The sequence below is a fragment of the Emydura macquarii genome, unplaced genomic scaffold (assembly GCF_026122565.2).
Source record: "Emydura macquarii macquarii isolate MOO-44397 ecotype Brisbane River unplaced genomic scaffold, CSIRO-AGI_Emac_v2 contig_450, whole genome shotgun sequence".
In the NCBI taxonomy this organism is placed as follows: domain Eukaryota; kingdom Metazoa; phylum Chordata; order Testudines; family Chelidae; genus Emydura; species Emydura macquarii.
In genome coordinates, this window is record NW_027130587.1 from 10,775,242 (window position 1) to 10,795,455 (window position 20,214).

The 20,214-nt window shown below is 40.0% G+C and overlaps 2 protein-coding genes across 5 annotated transcripts in view; one reads left to right on the top strand and one right to left on the bottom strand.

Moving 5' to 3' along the window:
• Window positions 1–68: 68 nt before the first annotated feature.
• Window positions 69–3,413, bottom strand: TXNDC17 (thioredoxin domain containing 17). Its single transcript, XM_067537996.1, has 4 exons — window positions 3,199–3,413; window positions 1,945–2,026; window positions 1,238–1,313; window positions 69–524 (listed from the first exon to the last, which is right to left on the bottom strand). Exons 1-4 carry the CDS (start codon window positions 3,338–3,340, stop codon window positions 456–458), a joined length of 369 nt encoding a protein of 122 aa, XP_067394097.1. The 5' UTR covers window positions 3,341–3,413; the 3' UTR covers window positions 69–455.
• A 98-nt stretch (window positions 3,414–3,511) lies between these two features.
• The window catches only part of KIAA0753 (KIAA0753 ortholog), a 28,132-nt gene continuing 11,429 nt past the window's right edge, over window positions 3,512–20,214 (top strand). The window contains exons 1-13 of one of the 4 annotated variants that reach the window (XM_067537990.1): window positions 3,517–3,645; window positions 4,801–5,048; window positions 5,155–5,300; window positions 5,930–6,515; window positions 7,372–7,478; window positions 7,770–7,832; window positions 9,861–10,076; window positions 12,350–12,560; window positions 13,911–14,137; window positions 15,881–16,050; window positions 18,107–18,223; window positions 19,776–19,865; window positions 20,035–20,122. In XM_067537990.1, the coding sequence (XP_067394091.1) occupies window positions 5,169–5,300; window positions 5,930–6,515; window positions 7,372–7,478; window positions 7,770–7,832; window positions 9,861–10,076; window positions 12,350–12,560; window positions 13,911–14,137; window positions 15,881–16,050; window positions 18,107–18,223; window positions 19,776–19,865; window positions 20,035–20,122 (2,007 nt within the window). In that variant the 5' untranslated portion in view covers window positions 3,517–3,645; window positions 4,801–5,048; window positions 5,155–5,168. Of the gene's footprint in view, window positions 3,646–4,800; window positions 5,049–5,151; window positions 5,301–5,929; window positions 6,516–7,371; window positions 7,479–7,769; window positions 7,833–9,860; window positions 10,077–12,349; window positions 12,561–13,910; window positions 14,138–15,880; window positions 16,051–18,106; window positions 18,224–19,775; window positions 19,866–20,034; window positions 20,123–20,214 lie in introns of all 4 variants that reach the window. The other 3 variants (XM_067537991.1, XM_067537992.1, XM_067537994.1) reach the window with 3 other exon arrangements.

Below are 20,214 nucleotides of genomic sequence, written 5' to 3' on the forward strand. Positions count from 1 at the left end.
TTACTTCTACAATGTAGTTAAGTATTTAGGTTGCATGTTTTTTTTTGCAAGTAGCCTTCAATAAGGAGTTAAATAGCTTTATCCATGCATTGGTTGAGCATGCAACTACATCTTACAGACTCTACCTGTTTCTTAAACACTTCACTGCCTCTGTTGATCAATATAGAGGATGTTCAGCCTGTTCAGAAGATTACTGTACACACTTTGTTGTGAAGAGGAGTTTAATTCAGCCCAAGGATCAGTTACAGTTTTCCAGTGTTGCAAGATCCCGTCCCATGCTCTGTAGCAGCAGTCCCATGACATTTATTTTGGCCACTCAGCCAGTACACATGACAGTGTAAATCTGAATGGACATAAAGCTATACATGATGGTGCCTTTAAATGAAAATTACCAGCAGCTCAAAGATATGGGTAATTACTTTCCTCAGTAAATGATTGACTAAAGAAGAGAGAACTTAATCTTCAGTAAACAGCATGTGCACAAGCTCTCTATTAAGACATTCTTCTTCTACCAATTTCTGAGGCTGAAAGAAAAAAAAAAAAGGTTTTAGGAAGAGAGTTCAAAGTGTCAAGTCTTTATACAGAGTTCCTTGCTCAGCATAATGATACTGAGGTCTCTACAGCTAGAGACTAAATCTGGTTCTTTCTATTTTCTAAAAGTCATACAAGTGAATTAGGTATTTGAAACTACTGCAGAAATTTACAATGTCCAGTTCAGAAAATTAATTTATTCTCCCACCAGCTTGCTCACTCACTTTTTCCCAAATAGTAGTAAAACAGCATAAAGTACAAAGGCAAAGATGCCAATTACTATGCTTTTGTGGTCTCTTGTTCGATTTTCAAACACGCCAGCCTCCCATGTCTTTGTGTCTTTAGAGTTTCCAGAATGGAACTGCAAGGCTATTGTAGGTCAGGAATAAGTTTTCTTGAAAACTTCAACTGTGTTCAGCACTCTTTTAAAAAGGTAGCCCCAATTGTGTACTGATAATCTGAATTGGTCTGTTTTCACAATCATTTGTGCAAGCAAAGTTTTTGCAGAAAGTGCATTCTCTTCAAGATAATTCTAAATAGTGAACTAATTTGAGAAAGGAAAAAGGTTTGAAGTGCTTTTAATAGTTTGCTGTACTCTAATCAGGAATGAATGACATTAGCAGGGCATCTGGTTCACACTTCACCAGGCTCAAACTTGTTTTTCATCTCACTTTAGTATACACACTTCAAATAACAAAATACTTACTGTCCCATATTTAAGTAGTGTTGGCACTGCAGTTAGTTTCAGATTCTTTCTGAACTCATTGTTGGGGTCTTTCCAGCTGTTTAGAAAGAGTTGATTAGTTAAGTTTACGCTAAAGTTCTACTTTCTGTTTGGAGGGTAAAATAGCTTTCACGGTTTCTTGCATAACCATTACAATCTAAAGCCCAAGGGAAATAGGGATGTCTGATTCTGTATTCTTAATACATACAGCTACCACCAAAATAATTGGAAATGTAATGGTTGCAAGGAGTTCTGGATCAAATCACTATTAACTGCTGCAACATTAGCAGTGAGGTATTCTGCAACTTTCAGGTGGGTAATTCTCTGCATTTTAAATAACTACTAAATCCAAATGTTGGACTTCAATAGTTTAGTCTAATAAGCACAAAATGGCTGCATTTAGATTAGATGGCTTAAAATGTTCAGTTGTACTGTTATATTACCTTTATGCCTAGAATCATCCCTCACAGTAACTAGTTTTTACAAGTCCTCTGGATGAGGAAGGATAATGAGATTTATGAAATCAGTTTCGATATGAGAGATAGATATGGTTTCCCACCATGTGGGCCAGCTCACAGAACAGTTTGAACATAAGACTTCAGATTATATTTAGATATAATAGAACTAAAGAATTATTTGAACATACATAGCATAAGAAGCCATTACAATGTAACTTTTTTAGCACTTACTAGGCTCGGTCTCCTACTTGGCAGTAGATGAATACAGATCCATCAGGCATGTTATTTAGTTCACTTCGCACAACTGGCTCAGCTAAAGAATAGAGTTTTATAGTTAAGTTTATAACATTTTACAATTGTGGTATCTTACACTGTCGACTCTGCTACTTGCGCCACCACATTTTCCTGCTTGTTTCCTTCCTTCCTTCCTTCATGCACAAGTCACCATGCTTTCCTCCACTCAGCCTACTGTGCATGGTACTACTTCCTTGGACTCCCTCAGCACCTATTTAATTTGCTTCTGTAGTGCTGCCTAATGACTAGTTTATTTGGATATAAATTGGCTAGTGTTTCAAGCCTTTGTCATCTTGTCTGTATGCCCTGGGATTATAAACTCACATGAGCAGCAATACATTTAGCTTAGTGAGTACTACCATACATACATCGAGTGTACATGATGCTGGAGAAATTCAGAGGGATGTACACAAGTCCATAATTGCCACCCAGCTTGATCAATGTTATACTGCCAGGGAATCCTCTACAAAGTCTTTATTTTGCAACACCTTAGTTTATTAGGGATGAATTAACTGATCATAAACTAGCATCTAGTGCAGTTCTAGGGTAGATTAAAGTAGCCCACGCTGCAGGGCAAGTTCGCTACCTAAATTCAGTGGTACCTAATGCTAAGCAGTGGAGCTCAACAGAGATTCATCATTACAATAGAAGACTTGTGAAGGCATGTATAATAGCAGTGTGAGTAACAACTTGTGGTTGGGAACCACAGTTGGAGCACTGATGCCAGGTAGGCAGAGGCGAGAAGGGAGTACCATATAGACAGAGTACATGACCAGAGTGAACGTGAGCCCTGTGTGTCTCGAATGACTCAACTCTGCCTGATGGGTAACAACTACAGATTGCCTCATCACAGGGAGTGACGAACAGAAAATCTGGGACACGTTTCTTCCTGACCCCCAGAAAGAGAGGTCAGCTACTCCCAGGACAGTTATTCTGTACAGCGGTCAGACTTGTACAGCGCTTAGAGACCCATGCAGTACCGACCTTGTTCCTCTCAGCCAGGGGCAGGAGAGCAGAGAAGGGAGCCTCGGGAATGAGGAGGAAGGGAAGGGGAACCTGGGGGATGGGTGGGGGTGAAGAGCACCGCCTCGGGAGGAACAAGGTCGGAATAGACGAGAGGACGGGGCAGGAGGGGGCGGCAGCTCGGGGCGGGGGGGTGGGGGGTGGGGAAGGGTTCCCCTCCGCACTCACCGCTGACGCAGTCTGGGCACCAGCTGCTGCCCTGGGCGTCCTTGTCCCCGCAGAACAAGACGAAGATGGGCCGGGCGCGGTTCTGCTCGGCCGCCTGCACGAACTGGCTGTAGCCCCGCACCGGCTTCTCCTCCCAGCCCATGGCCCCGCCGCGCTGCCACTCACTTCGCTTCCGGGCAGTAGCGCAGCTAGACAGCTCTGCGGCGCACTAAACACCGCCTCCCGGGGCGTGGCTTAGAGAAGCCACACCCACCTACGGCGGCCGGGAAAGGACATGGGCCTCGGGTTCAACCCTTCGCCGGATTGGCCGCTTCGGGCATCCGTTGCCTTGCCGAGTCGCCGCCTCCCTCAATTTCCCTTCCCGGCAGCCCCCGCGACAGCGGCGGCGGTTGCTATGGGGTGGGTTTGAACCGCAGCGCTTCACCCAGCTCCCTCTCTGCTGCTGCGGTGGGTATCCCCGCCTGCTGCTCCCCTTCCGGCGGGAAGCCTTAGGGGAGGGGTCCCGTGTGCACCGGGCCTTCCCGTGCCTAGGCTCGGAGCTGGGCGGCCGGGGGCCGCTGGGTCCCATCGCCTCCCTGACCAACGCCCCGAAACCTCCGCTCCCCCGTTCCTTCCAGAGCAGCGGGTCCCCCCTGCCCCCCACAGCACGAGGGCCCCGGGGCCTCGCCTTTCCTCATGCCCGGGCTCCTGCCTCTTGGCAGCCCCTTCAGACCCGGCAGCCCCCCCCCATCCCCCGCGCTGTGCGATCTGCTCCCCCGCCCCCCCAACCTGGGAGTGGGTCTCCGGGGTTTTCAGAGGGAGGAGCGGGCCGGGGGCTTGGCACACCCAACCGGGCGGCTGTGGCAGGGTCTGAGTGGTGCGAAAGTGGAGGTGGCAAAGGGAACAATGAGGAGAAAAGCTGGAGTCAATAATAGGGGGTGGGAGGGAGCTGAGAGGCTGGAGTGGATGATCTCTCCAGGGGCCCCGTCCAGCCCAGCCCAGCATGTCTGTGAACTGGAGGGGGGTAGAACTGTACAGAGCAATGGAGACAGAGGAAAATTGACCTTGCTTCAGAATCAGTCTCTAACTTCAGGTAGTTTGGTTATAAAGGGTACTAGCGGCAGAGTGGGCTCAACAATTGCAGGCGAGGAGGAAATATTTGTTTTACGTGATATATGGAGGAATGTAAAGATTCATTGTAGCAGAGTAGCCCTGGCAGGAGCTGCAGAGGAACTGGCACTTGCTCCAGCAGTGGGCAGTATGGTTGGGAGGGACAGAGAAGAGGTAAAAATCCAGAGGCCCTGAGGAGCAGAGTAGCAATCTGTGATTTAGGAAGAGAGAAATAAGTAGTCATTATGCCCTGGATCTGGAAATTGTGTGAACTTTGGGGCCTGGAGTAATTGCTCGTGAGTTTATATATTGGGGCATGATTTTTATTGTGTTTACCTTTTCAGTGAAAAAATGTAAGAGATCAAGATATGTGCTCTCCTTTGGCCTACCTGCTTCTGACAACAAATATATTCTGTTCTTTATGCCTTCTCTCTCTGGTGGTGGTGAAGAATTTGGGGCCAGTTTGAGAAATCTGAAGAGGTTGTTTTTTTTTCACCCCCCTCTTTTCCATAGAACACACTATCCTTCTCCTAATACTAACGGCTGCAAAAGTTCTGCCTTAATCCTGTATTCTCCTTATGGCTGGTAATGTGAGCATTCCCTTCACAGTCTATGATGTTGCTTCACAGCCAGCTGCTAGGGAGTGTAAAAGAAGAATGTAAGATTCACCTAGTACATCTGAAAATGTGACTATATCCTCCACATATATCCTTCCAGTCCGTACCAGTACAAAGAGCATGTTCTCAAAGTTACATCCACAAGTGAGTGTTTTGCCTGTTAAACTATTACATTTGTCAGGCCTTGTTTTATTTTTAAAGACAAACTCTCGCCCCTAAACATCTTGTCTACTTGTTATAATTTTAGCAGAGATCGGTTCACACATGACTGTGGATTTTCAGTATCCTTACAATCTGTTCAGTGTGATGGGACCAAGCAAACCAGCCACAGCCTATGCTCCATTTGCATCCAGTACTCAAGCAGCAAAGAATGAAGCAATTACTCTCCAGACACAGGTATTATTTGACTTCTGCCAGTGATTACTCCTCAGGGTGCGTTTGCCATCTTGTTTTATAGTATGGTGAGCTAGACCTAATTTCTGATGCTGGTTCTATGCACAGCTGTAGCATTAAGTTTGCCTGCCTACTTTCATATGTCACCAACATCCATTGGCATGATATTTACCCTTCTTTTGTAAAGTGCTTTGAAATCTAGAGATGAAAATGTATAAATGTAAATATCATCTGTCTTCACCCCTTCTTTCACACTTGTAAGTACCACCTGTCATTATTTTGCTTTTATAATGTTTTAAATATTTATTATGACATTGTCCAGTACCAAGCTCTTTGGGCCAGATTTTTAAATGTTTCGTTTGATTTCAAAGGGAACTAGGTAGCTAAATACTTTTGAAACCCCTCCCTAGACTTCTAGCTGCACCTTTACGTGCCTAATGACTTTTAAAAATCTGGCCCTTTGTCTGAAGTGGGAAGGATGCTTTAAGACTAAAATGGCTATTACCTGCGTGGTGATATGATAAATTATAATATAAAGGGAGTTACGTTTGTCCTTACTATTTTATGACTGATGTGCATCGTCTGTTCAATATGCTAGATAATGTGGGCTTTTTGTTTAATCTTTGGAACAGCTCCAGTTTAATAGGAATGTTCCTGCAGTTCCAGAGAACTTGGCTATCAGATTCTCCAGCCCTCGTCCAATTATAATAGAAAAATTGAAGCCACCCAATGGTCAGAGAGATCTAGGTGGTGGTGATGTCACCAATTTAAGAAGTTCTGTCACATTTTCAGTCATATCTGAAGAGAAACTAAAACAAGCCATCCAGCTAGCCAAAAGGGATGTAAAACGAAGACATCTAGAAGAACAAGTGAAAGAAGCTGAAAATAAATCTGTGTTCCCCCAGACATCTGAGCAGTGTAAGAATGAAATATCTGAAAATCCTGCAGAGAGGGGTGCGTCAAAGTCTCGGACCTACTTGAAATATCATCAGCCCTCCAAAATGGAGATAACGAACTCTGGTGCAAAAGTGTATCTCTACACTCCAAATCAGGGCAAGTTAAAGCCATCTGTTTCAGATTCTCCGCCCACCCATGATCCAGGACCAGGGGCCAAGCCAAGCCTGAAAAAACCTGAAGATAAAAGTACACAGGAAGTTAGACGACTGCAAAAAGAACTGAGACGTTGCATCCAGAAAATTGAAGACCTGGCTAAAAAGGGTATTTTTTATGTAGAGTTACTATAGCTTGTTTCTCTGTTCTTCTCTCTCTTTTTAGGCTTGGATTTGAATCTGTGTTTTTGTGTGTGCGCTTGTTCATATATATATACACACGTATATTTTTAAAGCTTTTTTTTTTTTTTTTTTTTTTAAAAGACAAAATTAGATGGATGGTCCATTCAGGGTATTAATAAGGCAGTATGGATCCTTTCACCTTTATATCATGTCTTCATATCCAAGCCATGCTGGTAGTAAATAAAAAACTGTTGCCATTTAATGGCGTGTGCAAAATGCATTGATGATGCTCTTAGTCCTGTTACTATTGGATAGATCTTCAGATTACAAAAACTAGCATCACAACTAGAACCATTGTTAGCACTTACAGGAAAGAGGCCAATGGTTGGCAGAACCCTTGCTTGTTAGAAGGGGCTCATCTACATCAGGGTTCAGACACATGGGAGGTGGAGTGGTTAATTTTTTTATTTTTTTTTTAATTTTTGACACTATAGCGGCCCTTTTGTAATCTTTAGCAAGAGGTTTAAATACTTACAACTTTCTGTAACTTCTATAATTTTGTGATTTGATTTGAGGCATCATAATAGATGCTGGCAAGATTTACCTGATCAGTATTGGATAGAATATGTAAAAATGTCCTGAAATGAAACAGAATGTGTAGATAAAATAGTTTCTCTATTAGTTAAAGACAATGCCTTGCCAAAGTAAAGGTGCACTGTGAATTAGTTCTGCACGAAGGAAGCTCTGTTGCTAGGTAATGTTCATGCATTTAACTTAAATCAGAATTTTTCAAGGTTGTCAAGAACTATAACTCTGTGTTTTGCAAAAATCTCACTTTTCAGAAAGATGTGAAGAAATCTTGGATCCTGACGAAGAGCGACGAGTCCGCATTAGGAGGCAGGAGCAAGCTGCACGGTCTGCTCGGATGCTATATGTGCTCCAGCAACAGGTGGGAACAGGCCATTTTAAAAAAGGATGTATATAAAATATCGTGTATTCTACAGTATATGCAATAGAATTGGACTGAAACAAAAGCCTTTGTACTTCGGGGAAGTTCTGATTTGGATTTGAATTTCGTGGCTGGGCCCTACCGTTATAATAGTTGGAACCAAAATGTTGTCAAAACACCTCTGAATTGGAAAGTTGGGATCTGGACCCAGATTTGCAGCACAGGCTTATTTATAATCTATACACACATACAGCTGGTTCTGATCTGTGATTTTGTTTTCTGAATAAACAGGTAAAAGAAATTCAGGAAGACTTGGAGAAACTGAGTCCTCATAAAATCAAACACACTAAGAAGGTAAGATGTATTTCACTTAGATTGAATCTTTCTGAAAACAACCGGTTGGGATCTTAAATGATCTTTTGGTCAGTTCAGTTTCTATGTATCCATGACAAAGGCTCCTTAAGTATAACATTATTGGAGAAGTATGTTCATACTTTAAATGTTCCCCTCACATCCTCTTTCTTGGACTTATGTGTATAACTGAGCTGTTTTAGTTCAGGCTAGTATAATATTTGGTATATTGACTGTTGTGTAATATTGATTAATGAAAAATTAAAGGAGGATAATGTAATTAATGCAAGTCAGCATGGTTTTATGGAAAACAGGTCCTGTCAAACTAACTTGATATCTTTTTTTTTTTATGAGATTACAAGCTTGATCGATTAAAGGTAATAGTGTTGACGTAATATACTTAAACTTCTGTAAGGAGTTTGGCGCCATATGACGTGGTTAAAAAACTAGAATGATACGAAATTAACATAGTGGCACATAGTGTTGTTTTAGCTATATTGGTCCCAGGATATTAGAGAGACAAAGTGGATGATGTAATATTTTTTATTGGAGCTCTGTGTAAGCTCGAAAACTTCTCTCTATCACCAACAGAAATTGGTCCAGTAAAATATATTACTTCACCCATCTTTTTGTCTAATAAAATTTACATGGCAGACATTACATGGATTAAAAACTGGCTGACAGGTCTCAAAATGTAATTGTAAATTGGGAATCATTGAACTATTTTCAGTGGGGTCCTGCAGGGATCAGTTCTTGGGCCTATGCTATTAACATCTTTATCAGTGACCTAGAAGAAAACAAAAAATCATCACTGATAAAATTTGCAGATGACACAAAAATTATGGAACTGGTTAATAATAATGAGGACAGGTGAGTGATTCGGAGTGATCTGGATTGCTTGTAAACTGGGAGCAAGCAAATATGTATTTTAATATAGCTAAATATAAGTTATATACATCTATGAACAAAGAATGTAGGCCATACTTACAGGATGGGGGACTTTATCCTGGGAAGCAGTGACTCTGGAAAAGATTTTGGAGTCATGGTGGATAATCATCTGAACATGAGCTCCCATTGTGACACTGTGGCCAAAAGAGCTAATGTAATCGTGGGATGCATAAACAGAATAATCTTGAGTTGGAGTAGAGAGATTATTTTTCTTCTGTATTTAGCACTAGTGTGACCGCTGCTGGAATACTGTGTCCAGTTCTGGCACCCACAGTTCAAGAAGGATGTTGATAAATTGGAAAGGGTTCAGATAAGAGCCACAAGCATTATTAAAGGATTAGAAAGCCTGTCTTATGGTGATAGACTGAAGGAGCACAATCTATTTAGCTTAACAAAGAGAAGGCTAAGGGGTGACTTGATTAAGTATGTACATAAAGAACAAATATTTAATAATGGGCTCTTCAATCTAGTGGAGATATCTAATGGCTGGAAGTTTGAAAATAAGATAAACATTTTTAATGGTGAGAGTTATTAATCACTGGAACAGTTTACCAAGGATAGTGGTGGAGTCTCTCTTTTTAAAATCAAATTGGCTCCTTTCCTACACTATATGTCCTAAGTCAGGAATTATTTTGAGGAAGTTCTATGGCTTGTGTTATACAGGACGACAGACTAGATCAGGAGTGGCCAAACTTACTGACCTCCTGAGACTCCCCTCCTTGCTGGACAGAGTCCTCCAGCCCCACCACCCTGCTGCAGGGCAGAGGTTCCGAGCTCCCCACCCCAGTCTGGTAGGTGGAGAATGGGCGAGGCATATGGCTTTGTGGGCCGCACTTTAACTGTAAAAGCATTACATGTGGCTCATGAGCCACAGTTTGGCCATCCCTGGACAAGATGATCACAGTGGCCTTAGAGTCTATGTATCTTTTCTGTACTGCTTAAGCAGCTGTCATATTTCATCACAAGGATGAATATATCTCAATCACAGTTAATTGAGAGTAAATGTTGGTCAGTGAAATTCTTCTAAAACTCTTCTAAAAGTGCTGAATATTTAAGCCCCCATGTTTTTCCTTTGTGCCACAGTCTCGAGCGATGTCCAGAGTGGCAGCTGCCCACAGAGGAGCCATTCGTGCCTTGCAGGTGTTTGCCACTCACTTTACTGATCAATCAGAACAGCAGGTTCCTGCCCATTATAAGGAGTTGGGCAATCTCATTCGACAGCTGTCTCTCTGTTCTGCCAAATTAGAAATGGATTCTTCTGTTCCTGACATCATCATAGACATCCTGCTGCAAATTGAGGTGTGGAAAGTGCTTCATTTTAACTTCAGAGCTGATGTAGAAGAGACTGGATGAAATATTTAAGTTCTGGGTGCAAACTATATCACACATGGGAGATAATATATTACCAGTAAAAATATGGCTTAATAAGTGCATGTTGCAGTTGCCAGGGTTTGTGGCTATATGGCTTTCAGATACTGCTGTAATGGTTGTAGAATAAGAACTTAGCTAGGAGATAAAGATATAGCTGCAAAATTTACTTCATTACTATGTTCCATAACCACGTTTGTTGGGGGGATATTTCTGCCTTGTATATGATCAGCAAGTAGAAGCTCACTGGTGGGATTCTTGTCATGGAAAGGGTAGCTCTAATTTTTTTAAATACTTTTTTATTCTTATTGGTACAATATAGAAGCTCTCAGAATCAGGTTTACTGTAATCTTGAATCCCAAGTGTTTTTTTTTTTGTTTTTTTTTTTGTAAACTGATCAAGATTCTGTGGGCCACATTAGAAGTGGATCTATTGTTTTTTATTTTAGGTGTTGAACAACAGACACTGCATCCATGAGATTTAAAAAAAAAATATCTTAACCACCTCAAAGTATTATAATTACAATGGCTGTAATTTTATTTAAAGTGCTTTAGAGTGCCTGCAGAAAGCAGTGATGTGTGATTGCTTAGGTAGGGGGGAAAAAACGTGGTCTAGTTATGACATCATGTTGGAAAAACTCTCTTCCTTCCCTTGGGAAGGAAGGTGAAGGCTTTTCATCTGTTGTCCATCAGTCCACTTTTTAAGAGTGATTTTTAAATTAACTAACTGTAGGGAGATTATTTGTTGGAGTAGATTCTAGATGAATACTAAATTGCTTATGTGAAGAGCCAATTTCAAAAGCGTTAACATGAGTCAAGAAGTGGAATGGTTTGTCCTCAGTCCTTGCACATATCAAGTCTGGTTCTGGCAAGAATAATCTATACCAGAAGTGTGGCGTGGTTATTGGGGAATATGTATTAAAACTGAGCCTCATCTTGGAATGCCTGTATGTGGCTTCAGCCACAGAAGACTTATGAAGCAAGAATTGCAGGTTCTGGGAAAACCAAGAATGAGACACAAAGGTTGTATCCTGTGGTTCCCCTCACAATCATGGGTATTTGATTTTTGGCCATGTGCAGTCTGAAGCCATAGAAGTCTCATTGATACTACTATTTCAGTACTTACTGTGGATGAGTTACACGAGCAAGATATGGGTTGAGTTAGGAATATACTATTTATCTAATAATCTATCTGGGTACTTGAACGGCTCTATCACTGTAGCATCTGAGCACCAGTACTTGTGTGTCTGTAAATCTTCTAAATACTTAACATGTTGGAGGCAACCTTGTTTTATAAAATCCCTCTCATCTGATCAATAATAAGCTAGCATTTTGGAATGATTTCTGGACACCCAGAATAAAATCCTGATGATGCCTACCAAAATGATCACAGCTGCTTTGGTAGGAGGTAAGCAAGCAAATTACCTGACCTACCAGAAGGTTCTCAGTGTCCTTCTGAGGTTTGAAGACTGCACTGTAATTTGGTTAATTTAGCTTCTGAAGGTGATTGAGGCACAGTCTGAAAATGGACTTCAATAAAATAATGAATTCAGTGTTTGTGAAAGATGCTGGCTTGACCTCCCTGGGGACTGAATTATCTCTTCTTTAGCAACAAGATGGGTATAGCATGGCAGCAGAAGTACAAACTTCCCCTGTACTATTCTCCCAAATGGCCCTAGAAGGTCTATCTGTAACAGTGAGAGTAATTCAGTCTCCATAGTCCATTCAGTCCTTGTCAACAAAGGTGTCAGTTAATACCAATTGTGGTGGTGTGTTTTTGTGATATGAACTGGTATCCATATGGACTGACCATCAAACGTTGAATAATTAGTTGTCCTAAGATTATGTTTGTGGGCACATTTTAAAACAGCAGTTTTTAGGACTTGACTGCTTTTTAAAGTTATTAAAAGAATACTTTTCTTTTCAGTATGCCTTTGTTATGCAAACGAAATGTAATAAATATTTGAAGAGTATAAATGAAATGTTCTGTAAGAGTTTACTTTAGTCAGTTAGTAAATAACTGTAACTGATACAGGCATTTTCATGTATGATTGTTAAACTAATTATATGACAAAGCTTTGAGTGATAGTTTAAAAAAAAAAAAAAAAAAGTCAGTACCATTGAGGTTTGCATCTCATCAGTCTGTCAACATTAACAAACCAAGTTTAATGAGAGAGTAACTTAAATGAAAAAAATTTGTGGCAGGATTTGGATTCTTTGCTGGAAAATAAACGATCGCCCAAAAAAGTGAAGAAATGTCTCTCAGCATCTCAGGGTAAATCTCCAGTGAGCAGTGAGATGTTTCCAGCCAGAGAGCAGACTGCATCTCCAAGGAAAGAGAAGAAATCACCCATCTCAAAGGAGCAACTTGGACAAAAACAGAAAAAACCTTCAGTAGCTAGGAAACTCCTGACTGGTATGTGTTCTGAATACTTAATTAAAAGTATTTCATTGGTTAATGTATTAGCAGCATAGTGATCAGCAATGACATGCCATAATACATTAATTTTATATGTCTGAAGTGCAGAATGGCCATTCACGGTACAAAGGTGTCTTGCTCATCATGTGCTTACCAGAACCCTGAAGCTTTGGTAAACAACTTGTTGCCAAAAAAGGGATCTCCAGCTTCATGTACCAACTTATAACCTCATTATTTAACTTGCTTTTAAAAATATTTTTGTCATACTGTTTGTAACTCTCTTTTTTGTTTTGGAGCACAGTTGGATTTTTTTCTAAAGAGACCCACAAAGGTCTATATTGCAGTATATACTGGACGTGATTCTTTACAAGTTGATTGTAATGATGTATATAAAATACATTTAACTGTCTACATAGCTATATATGAAATACATTCTAGTGGAATATAAGATTATCTACTGTTGGGGAATCTGCACCATGGATGCTGCAATGTCTGTACACTACTGGATTGAATGAAAAGTGGTGTCAAAGCCTTAGCTCAGCATTTCCTTGGTTTTGTGTAGGTTTCTGTGCTGTTGAGAGACAGGTTCTTGGGTTTTTTGCCTCTCTCTTTATTCTAGGCTGTTTTCCCGTCACACAGTAACTTTATCCTTTTCCTTCCTCCTAGTTTCAAGGCATAGAGAAGAAGCATTGGCTAATGGTTAGAACAGAGGATTGGAAATCTGCAGTTCTTGGTTTTATTTCTGTCTTTGCCACTGGTTTGCTGTGTGACCTTGGGCTAATCACTTAAGTTTCTCTAAAATTGGCTTATAACACTTTGTATTGTGAGTTTTAGTTAAAGCAGTTTCATACATCCTGAAGGCAGTCCAAAGTATTACATTAGTGTAACGTTATGTAGTGTCTTTCTCAGAGGATTGTTTCTTAGAGTAGCATATGCTAACTTCCTTTCCTTCCTTACTGAGAGACTAATCTGTGTGATGATCCTGTCTTATATCAACCTAAAGAGAGAGCATGTCCCTAGTATCTCCTGAATTTCATGTCTCCTGCTGCCTAATGGTGTGTTATCTCTTTCTACTTCTCAAGTGACCTTGAGTATCGTGATTCTTTCAAGCATATATGAACGGCTTACTGAAGCAGAGCAGAGACCAAGCTTGTGTAGTATTTGGCAAAGGAAATGTTGGGAGTTTACCAGTGTGGTGGTGGTTTATTTGTGATTCAGTGGTGTCTAAAAGTCCCAATCATGGACCAGGACTCCATTGTGCTAGTCTCTATACAAACACAGGACGGAAATATAGTCCCTGCTCCAAAGAGCTTCCATTCTAAGGTTGATTTTTAATTATTTACATAGATGAAGATCAACATGTTGCAAATATTCCATTGGCACAGAAGCTAAGCAGTCACGCTGATTTGTCAGATCCAGAATTCCAGCAAGAGCATGACCCACACACTTCAGACAGAGAGGCTGTTTTACAAGCAAGTCAGGATGCACTGATGAGAACTGGAGCTGTGAAAAAAGCCTCTGTGCTTGAAAGTGGACCTTTGAAGAAGAAAGGTGTATTATTACCTGCCAAACAGGTACAAATGTGACACTTAAAATAATTTACCCCTTTCCTCTTGTCTTATGGGAGCTTTAGCTTAAGGTAAGGCACTGTTAAAGGGATGTCATCAACATGAAACTGAATAACTTTCACAAACTAAGTTAAAAGCAGTTTCAGGCTCCACACCTGCTTCTGAGTGTCCCTGCCAGATTTTGTCATTTTATAAACATGTTTTCTTGTTTTTAAAAATAGTTTTTTCTGTCCCTTGTTATTGTGAAGATCCAGGGAAAGCTAAGTGACTGCCAGAAATGTGAAAATGACTATACACAAAGTAGTATCAAATTCTTTTAGTAATACATTGGGAAAAACAATGGGATAATTCTGTTTTTCTAACCCCTTTCATGTATAGAAATTGTAGTTGGCGTTGACAATGATAATAGGTAACACATTTTCAGACTGAAATATGGCATTTGGGTTTTTTTTAGTCACTGGTGTCCTTAGCACCCTTAATAAATGTAGTAGATATGGAGGAATGGGGGGGAATGGAGAACACTCAGCATGTTTCAGGATGAAGCCTGATGAAGTCAGTGGGAGGCTTTCTGTTGACTTTGGTGGCCATAGGATCAGGTGCTGTGCCCTCACTCCAAAGACTGAAAAAAACGATCCGCTTACTCCACTAGACCTGACTGGCCATTCCTGAGTCTGAGTGTTCTGCATTTCCCTGCTTCTTGATTATTTCTGCTGTTGTGATCACTTAAAAAAACCATGTCTCTAAAAAGCAGCATTACCACCAACTGGAAATAAATTGTATAACTGGAAATAATGTATAACTATTCTGCAGAAAGTTAGTGGGAAAATAAGAGTTTGTATGGCATTTGAGTCACATTCAACGTTTGTACAGCTGTTTTTCATCTTGGACTTAAAGTAGAAATATTTCATCCCATGACATTAATGATGTATTTATTAAAATAATAATTTGTAATTTTACAACCACGGCTCGTGTTTTAGTAAATGCCATTTGCAACCAGCAGATGGCCTCCTTAATACAAGAAAACTAATCCATTCTTTTTGCATGTTACTGACATTTTCTTCTTTTAAAAATATTCTAAAATGCCCCAAAATTGAAAGTAGATATTTTTGGATGCATTTATGGATGGATTTTTTTCCTCAGACACTTCCCTCAACCTGAAAAATCTGGAGATCTGGTGTAATTATATAGTTTGCTCTTACTGTGTTATTATTGAGGCCTGTGAACAGCTAGGCTAAGCATTTTAATAATCCATAACATGGTGACTCAGTCTATGTGTTCAAACCAAACTTCAGGATAATTCATATCTGTGAGTGAAAAATGGCTTTGAGAATTTATCTATTGTAGAAAAATACTATCTAGTTTCTTAGCCTACTAAATATAAATTTAGTAATGTTTTAGCTGTGCCACTCCCTTCTGCAGAAGTCTGAATACATGTATAAACAGCTCTACTGACCAGCAAAGCCCAATCCTACAAATATTCCTCATATAAAAGTCCTTACTGATGTGCATATTGTCACTGAAAACAATTGGACTGTTTGCATGAGTAAGGGATGCAGGACTGGGCCCATGCTCTGTTTGGGTGCAGTTCTACTCTCACTAAAGTCGGTGTTAAAACCTCCATTGACTTCAGTTACGTAGAATCAGCCCCTTAGACCTGACCCTAAGACAGAAATTCCGATCCAGAGTGTGGAATATGTATTTTTAAAAGTCTGGCAATGAACATCTTTTGAATCTTACTATGTCTTAAAGGGAATCCGTAAGCCTCCAAGAGGAAGACCTGTGCAGCCTCAGGCAAAGCATGCCCGGTTTCAAGAGACCACTGTAGCGTTCAGGCTAAAAGAGAGCAAGCCACTTGTTAAGGAGTGTAAAATACCTTGGGTACCTCCAAATCCCACATCCCCATCTGCTTCACCTAAACGGTATGTTAACATTCAAGTGGGACACGCTTTTTATGTTTGTAATACACAACTAATTGTAAATTTTAATGCATAACTATATTTGTAATGACAACTAAATATTGACAAATTTTATGATAGTATACAAATACAAGAATTCTAAATATTAAGATGGGTGAACTTGAGTGCCTGGTATTAAATGGGGATATTGAAATAATAGGCATCACAGAAAGTTGCTGGAATAATGATAATCTATGGGACACGGTAATAACAAGGTACTAAATATATAGGAATGACAGAGTAGGTTGTGCTGGCGGGGGACTGGCACTATATGTGAAAGAAAACATACAGTCAAATATAATAAAAATCTTAAGTGAATCAAACTGTACCATAGAATCTCTATGGATGGAAATGCCATGCTTGAACAATAAGAGAGTAGCAGTAGGACTATACTACTGACCACCTAATCCTAAATGGAGCACAGGATCTGGTGCAAGAGGTCCATATAACTGAACCACTCAGTAATAGGGACCATAATGTAATTACATTTAACATCCTTGTAGGGGGCGATTCTACCAATTGCTACCACAGAAGCATCTAATTTCAAAAAGGGGACCCACACAAAAATGAGGAAGCTAGTTAAATGGAAATTAAAAAAAACCAGTCTTGAGTGAAATGCCTGCAACAACTTCCATATGAGGAGAAATTAAAAAGACTGGGACTGTTCATCTTAGAAAAGAAATGAGTAAGAGGAGATCTGATAGCGGTCTATAAAATCATGAATGGTATGGAGAATGTGGATGAGGAAGTGTTATTTACCCCTTCACATAATACAAGAACCTGGGGTCACCCAATGCAATTAATAGGCAGTAGATTTAAAATAAACATAAGGAAGTACTTCTTCACTTGATGATTCCTTGTTCTATTCATTCCCTCTCTGAAGCACCTGGCATTGACCACTGTTGGAAGACCAGATACTGGGCTAGATGGACCATTGGTCTAACCCAGTATGGCTGGTCTTACATTCACACAATGCACAGTCTGCCTGTGGAACTCATTGCCAGAACATGTTGTTAAGGCCAAAGGGTTCAAAAAAGAATTAGATAAGTTTTATAGAGGATGGTTCCATCAGTGGCTATTGGCCAAGATGGTCAGGGATGCAACCCAACACTCTGGATGTCCCGAAACCTGTGACTGCCAGAAGCAGGGAGTAGACAACAGGGGATGGATCACTTGATGATTGCCCTGTTCTGTTCATTCCCTCTGATGCATCTGGCACTGGCCAGGCTACTGTCGGAAGAAAGGATACTGGGCTAGATGGACCATTGGTCTGACCCAAAATGGCTATTCTGATGTTCTTACATGTTACAGATTAACAGGTAATGTTTGTTGGTTGATTTGTTGTGGTGAAAAAAGATCATGTTCAGGAATTAATGTTTGAATAATTGATTTAGTATAGGAAAAGACATCCTCACTAACAGTTTTTTAAATGCATCTTTTAAATAGTCATCATATTTTTAGTTGATATAAATTATTTGAAGTCTAATTCAGAATTGGATAACAGAATATATCTGAGATAAACTTTTGAAAAATAGATCCTAAGATGGCAGGGCAAGTTCTGTTACAACTTAAATGTGATTCTTTTAATTTATTTTTTTCCCCACCATTTAAAAAAAATATTAGCAAGACTCCTGTAACCAAGTAATAGCTACAACACATTAAAATAACTAGGCCCCTGATCCTACATGGGGCTCCATGTTGGCATAACTCTGCTTTTGCATGGAGCCCCATTACAAAATGCCCAATCCACATGCCTATGTGGATGACAAAAGGCAGGAAATTCAAGGCTAACGTTACCAAACTTCTTATGTTAATCTCCTCTTTTTAATTCAGGTCTCAGTCCTGCAAACACTCTCACATATTCTTCACTTTATGAGCATACCTAGACTCCTTAACTTCAGTTGGGTTACTGCAGGACTGAGGCCTAAGTTAGTTTTTGATATGATAATTTTGCATGCTATGAACAGAAATCTTTTTTGGTATTATTTTTATATATATAATATTCTTTCCTCATTCCCAGTGCTCCTTGGGGACAAATGAATGCTAATCTCAAAGGTTCCAGCAGAGAACAGCCAGCTTTGCAGAAAGAGAGAACCGAAGAAGGAAGATTCGGAGCCATTGAAAAAGAAGCTCTCAGGTTGGCATGGATATCTTGATCCAGAAACGCAACCAAGAATGTGGTGTTCTAAATATATCTTTTCTTTTCACTTTATGGAATTAATTACATTATGAGGGTAAAACAGTTAACACTCTTAATTCAGTTTTTGCCTGGCTAAAGGGCAGTCCTTCATATGAAAGGCTAAACCACACCACTTTTTAAAAGCCTTCATATGGAACCATGGAGTCATTTTCTTGTGTGGCATGGGAGAAGCCTCTCCACTCTCTTCCTCCTCCCCCCCCCCTGCACACTCTCACACACTCTCCAGGAAAGAATAAAGTTAGGCTTGCAGCTCACTCCCCTTTTGCCTGATTGACTCTCACTCTCATTTGCTCTCGTTTGACCCTCTCCTGGCTGTTAGGAGATTCTTCATTTTTCTCCTCCTCTTCTCGCATAGGGTGGAAGGAACCTGGTAATTCCAGCACGGCCTTTCCGATAATGGCCGCACTCTCAGAACTGCTCCCATGGTCAGCAGTAGGCTCACAGGGATGCAAAGATAAGCAATGTTGTGTTAGATGGAATATATGGGCCAAAGGTGTTTAACATAACCCAGTCTCTGTCCAACATTAAACAGTGTTAAACGAGGTCCACGGTTTGGCATACAGAGACCACAGCCTGCTCAGTACCATGGCAAACACACCATTCAACATCCTTTTAACCTTAAATAAGCATTGAAGAAATCCAAACTGGGTTTTGCAATAATATCCCAACTAAGTTAATGTAATCCTGAAGAAGTGAATTTAGCCCACCACAATAGGGAAATTAAAGTCAAGATTTTCAAATGTGCCTAACAGTTTTTTTGGTTGCCCAATCTGAGACACCTTTAAGGATTTTCAGGGGGTAATTACTCAGCATGTTCTGACATCCAGGCTGCTTTTAAGAGGACTCAACTTTGGCACTCAACAGTTGAGACACCCAAAATCACTTGTCCCTTTTGAAAATCTTTGCTTAAAGGTTAAAATGTCTAATCTGTTCTTAACATACCTTCTTGGTGCTAGATGTGTCAGAATCTTCTGTGCCATATCTACTATAATACTTAATGAAAAGAGTGTGTTAGGAAAGCAGAGGAATTATAAGAAGAAGGCCCATTATTATATATTTGAAAGTAATAATAAAGTTTCCACTTACATGCCATCTCCGGAAATCATTGTTTCACAAATAGGAATTGATTAAGTCTCTCCATACTCCTGTGAGGTAGGTAAGTAGTATTACTTTTATAGTGGGACAGAGCCACAAGAAAGGTTACATACTGTCAATTTCAGAGCACAGTTTTAGAATCCAGGTTTCTCAACTTCCAGATCTGTGCTGTATCCACTGAACGACTCTGTTTGTGAAATAAAGGTCACTTCATGATATTTTGAGAGACATCTTATTTGGGTTTTGACCTTAAACTTATTATATTTAACTTCTCATTGAAAACATCCACAAAGATTAAGCATTTACCTTGAATTTACATTATTTCATTGCATAACCTATGCAAACATGCATTTTAATTTATTAACTTCTCTGTATTATGATTTCATTTCTGAAGACTAGCTTGGCTTGATGCAGAAACGTCAAGAAGAATGAAGGAATTAACTGAATTCAGTAGAGAAGAAATGGAGAAAATAAAAAAATTGAGGTAATTATGTAGTTTAAAAGTGAAATGGACAGAAGTGAATTTGGTAGCAGATCTCTCACTTGGCCCTATTTTCTTAAAGTGGGTTTATGTTCTTTTATCTCCTCAGATTTTCACTACGACATGTCATCGCTTTTATTTATTTATTTATTTTGTTTGCTTGTTTAAATAGGTCAGAAGGTGCTTCTCCTACACAGTTGGCAGACAAGGTGGAGAAAGCAATTCGGGAGCGTTTGGAACCTCTCTTGGAAAAAGCACAGGTAATATAATCAAAGCTTATGCTGACATTTGACGAGTCTCTTAGATTTATAAAACATTTATAATGGGGAAAGCAAATTGGAGATTGCCTTAA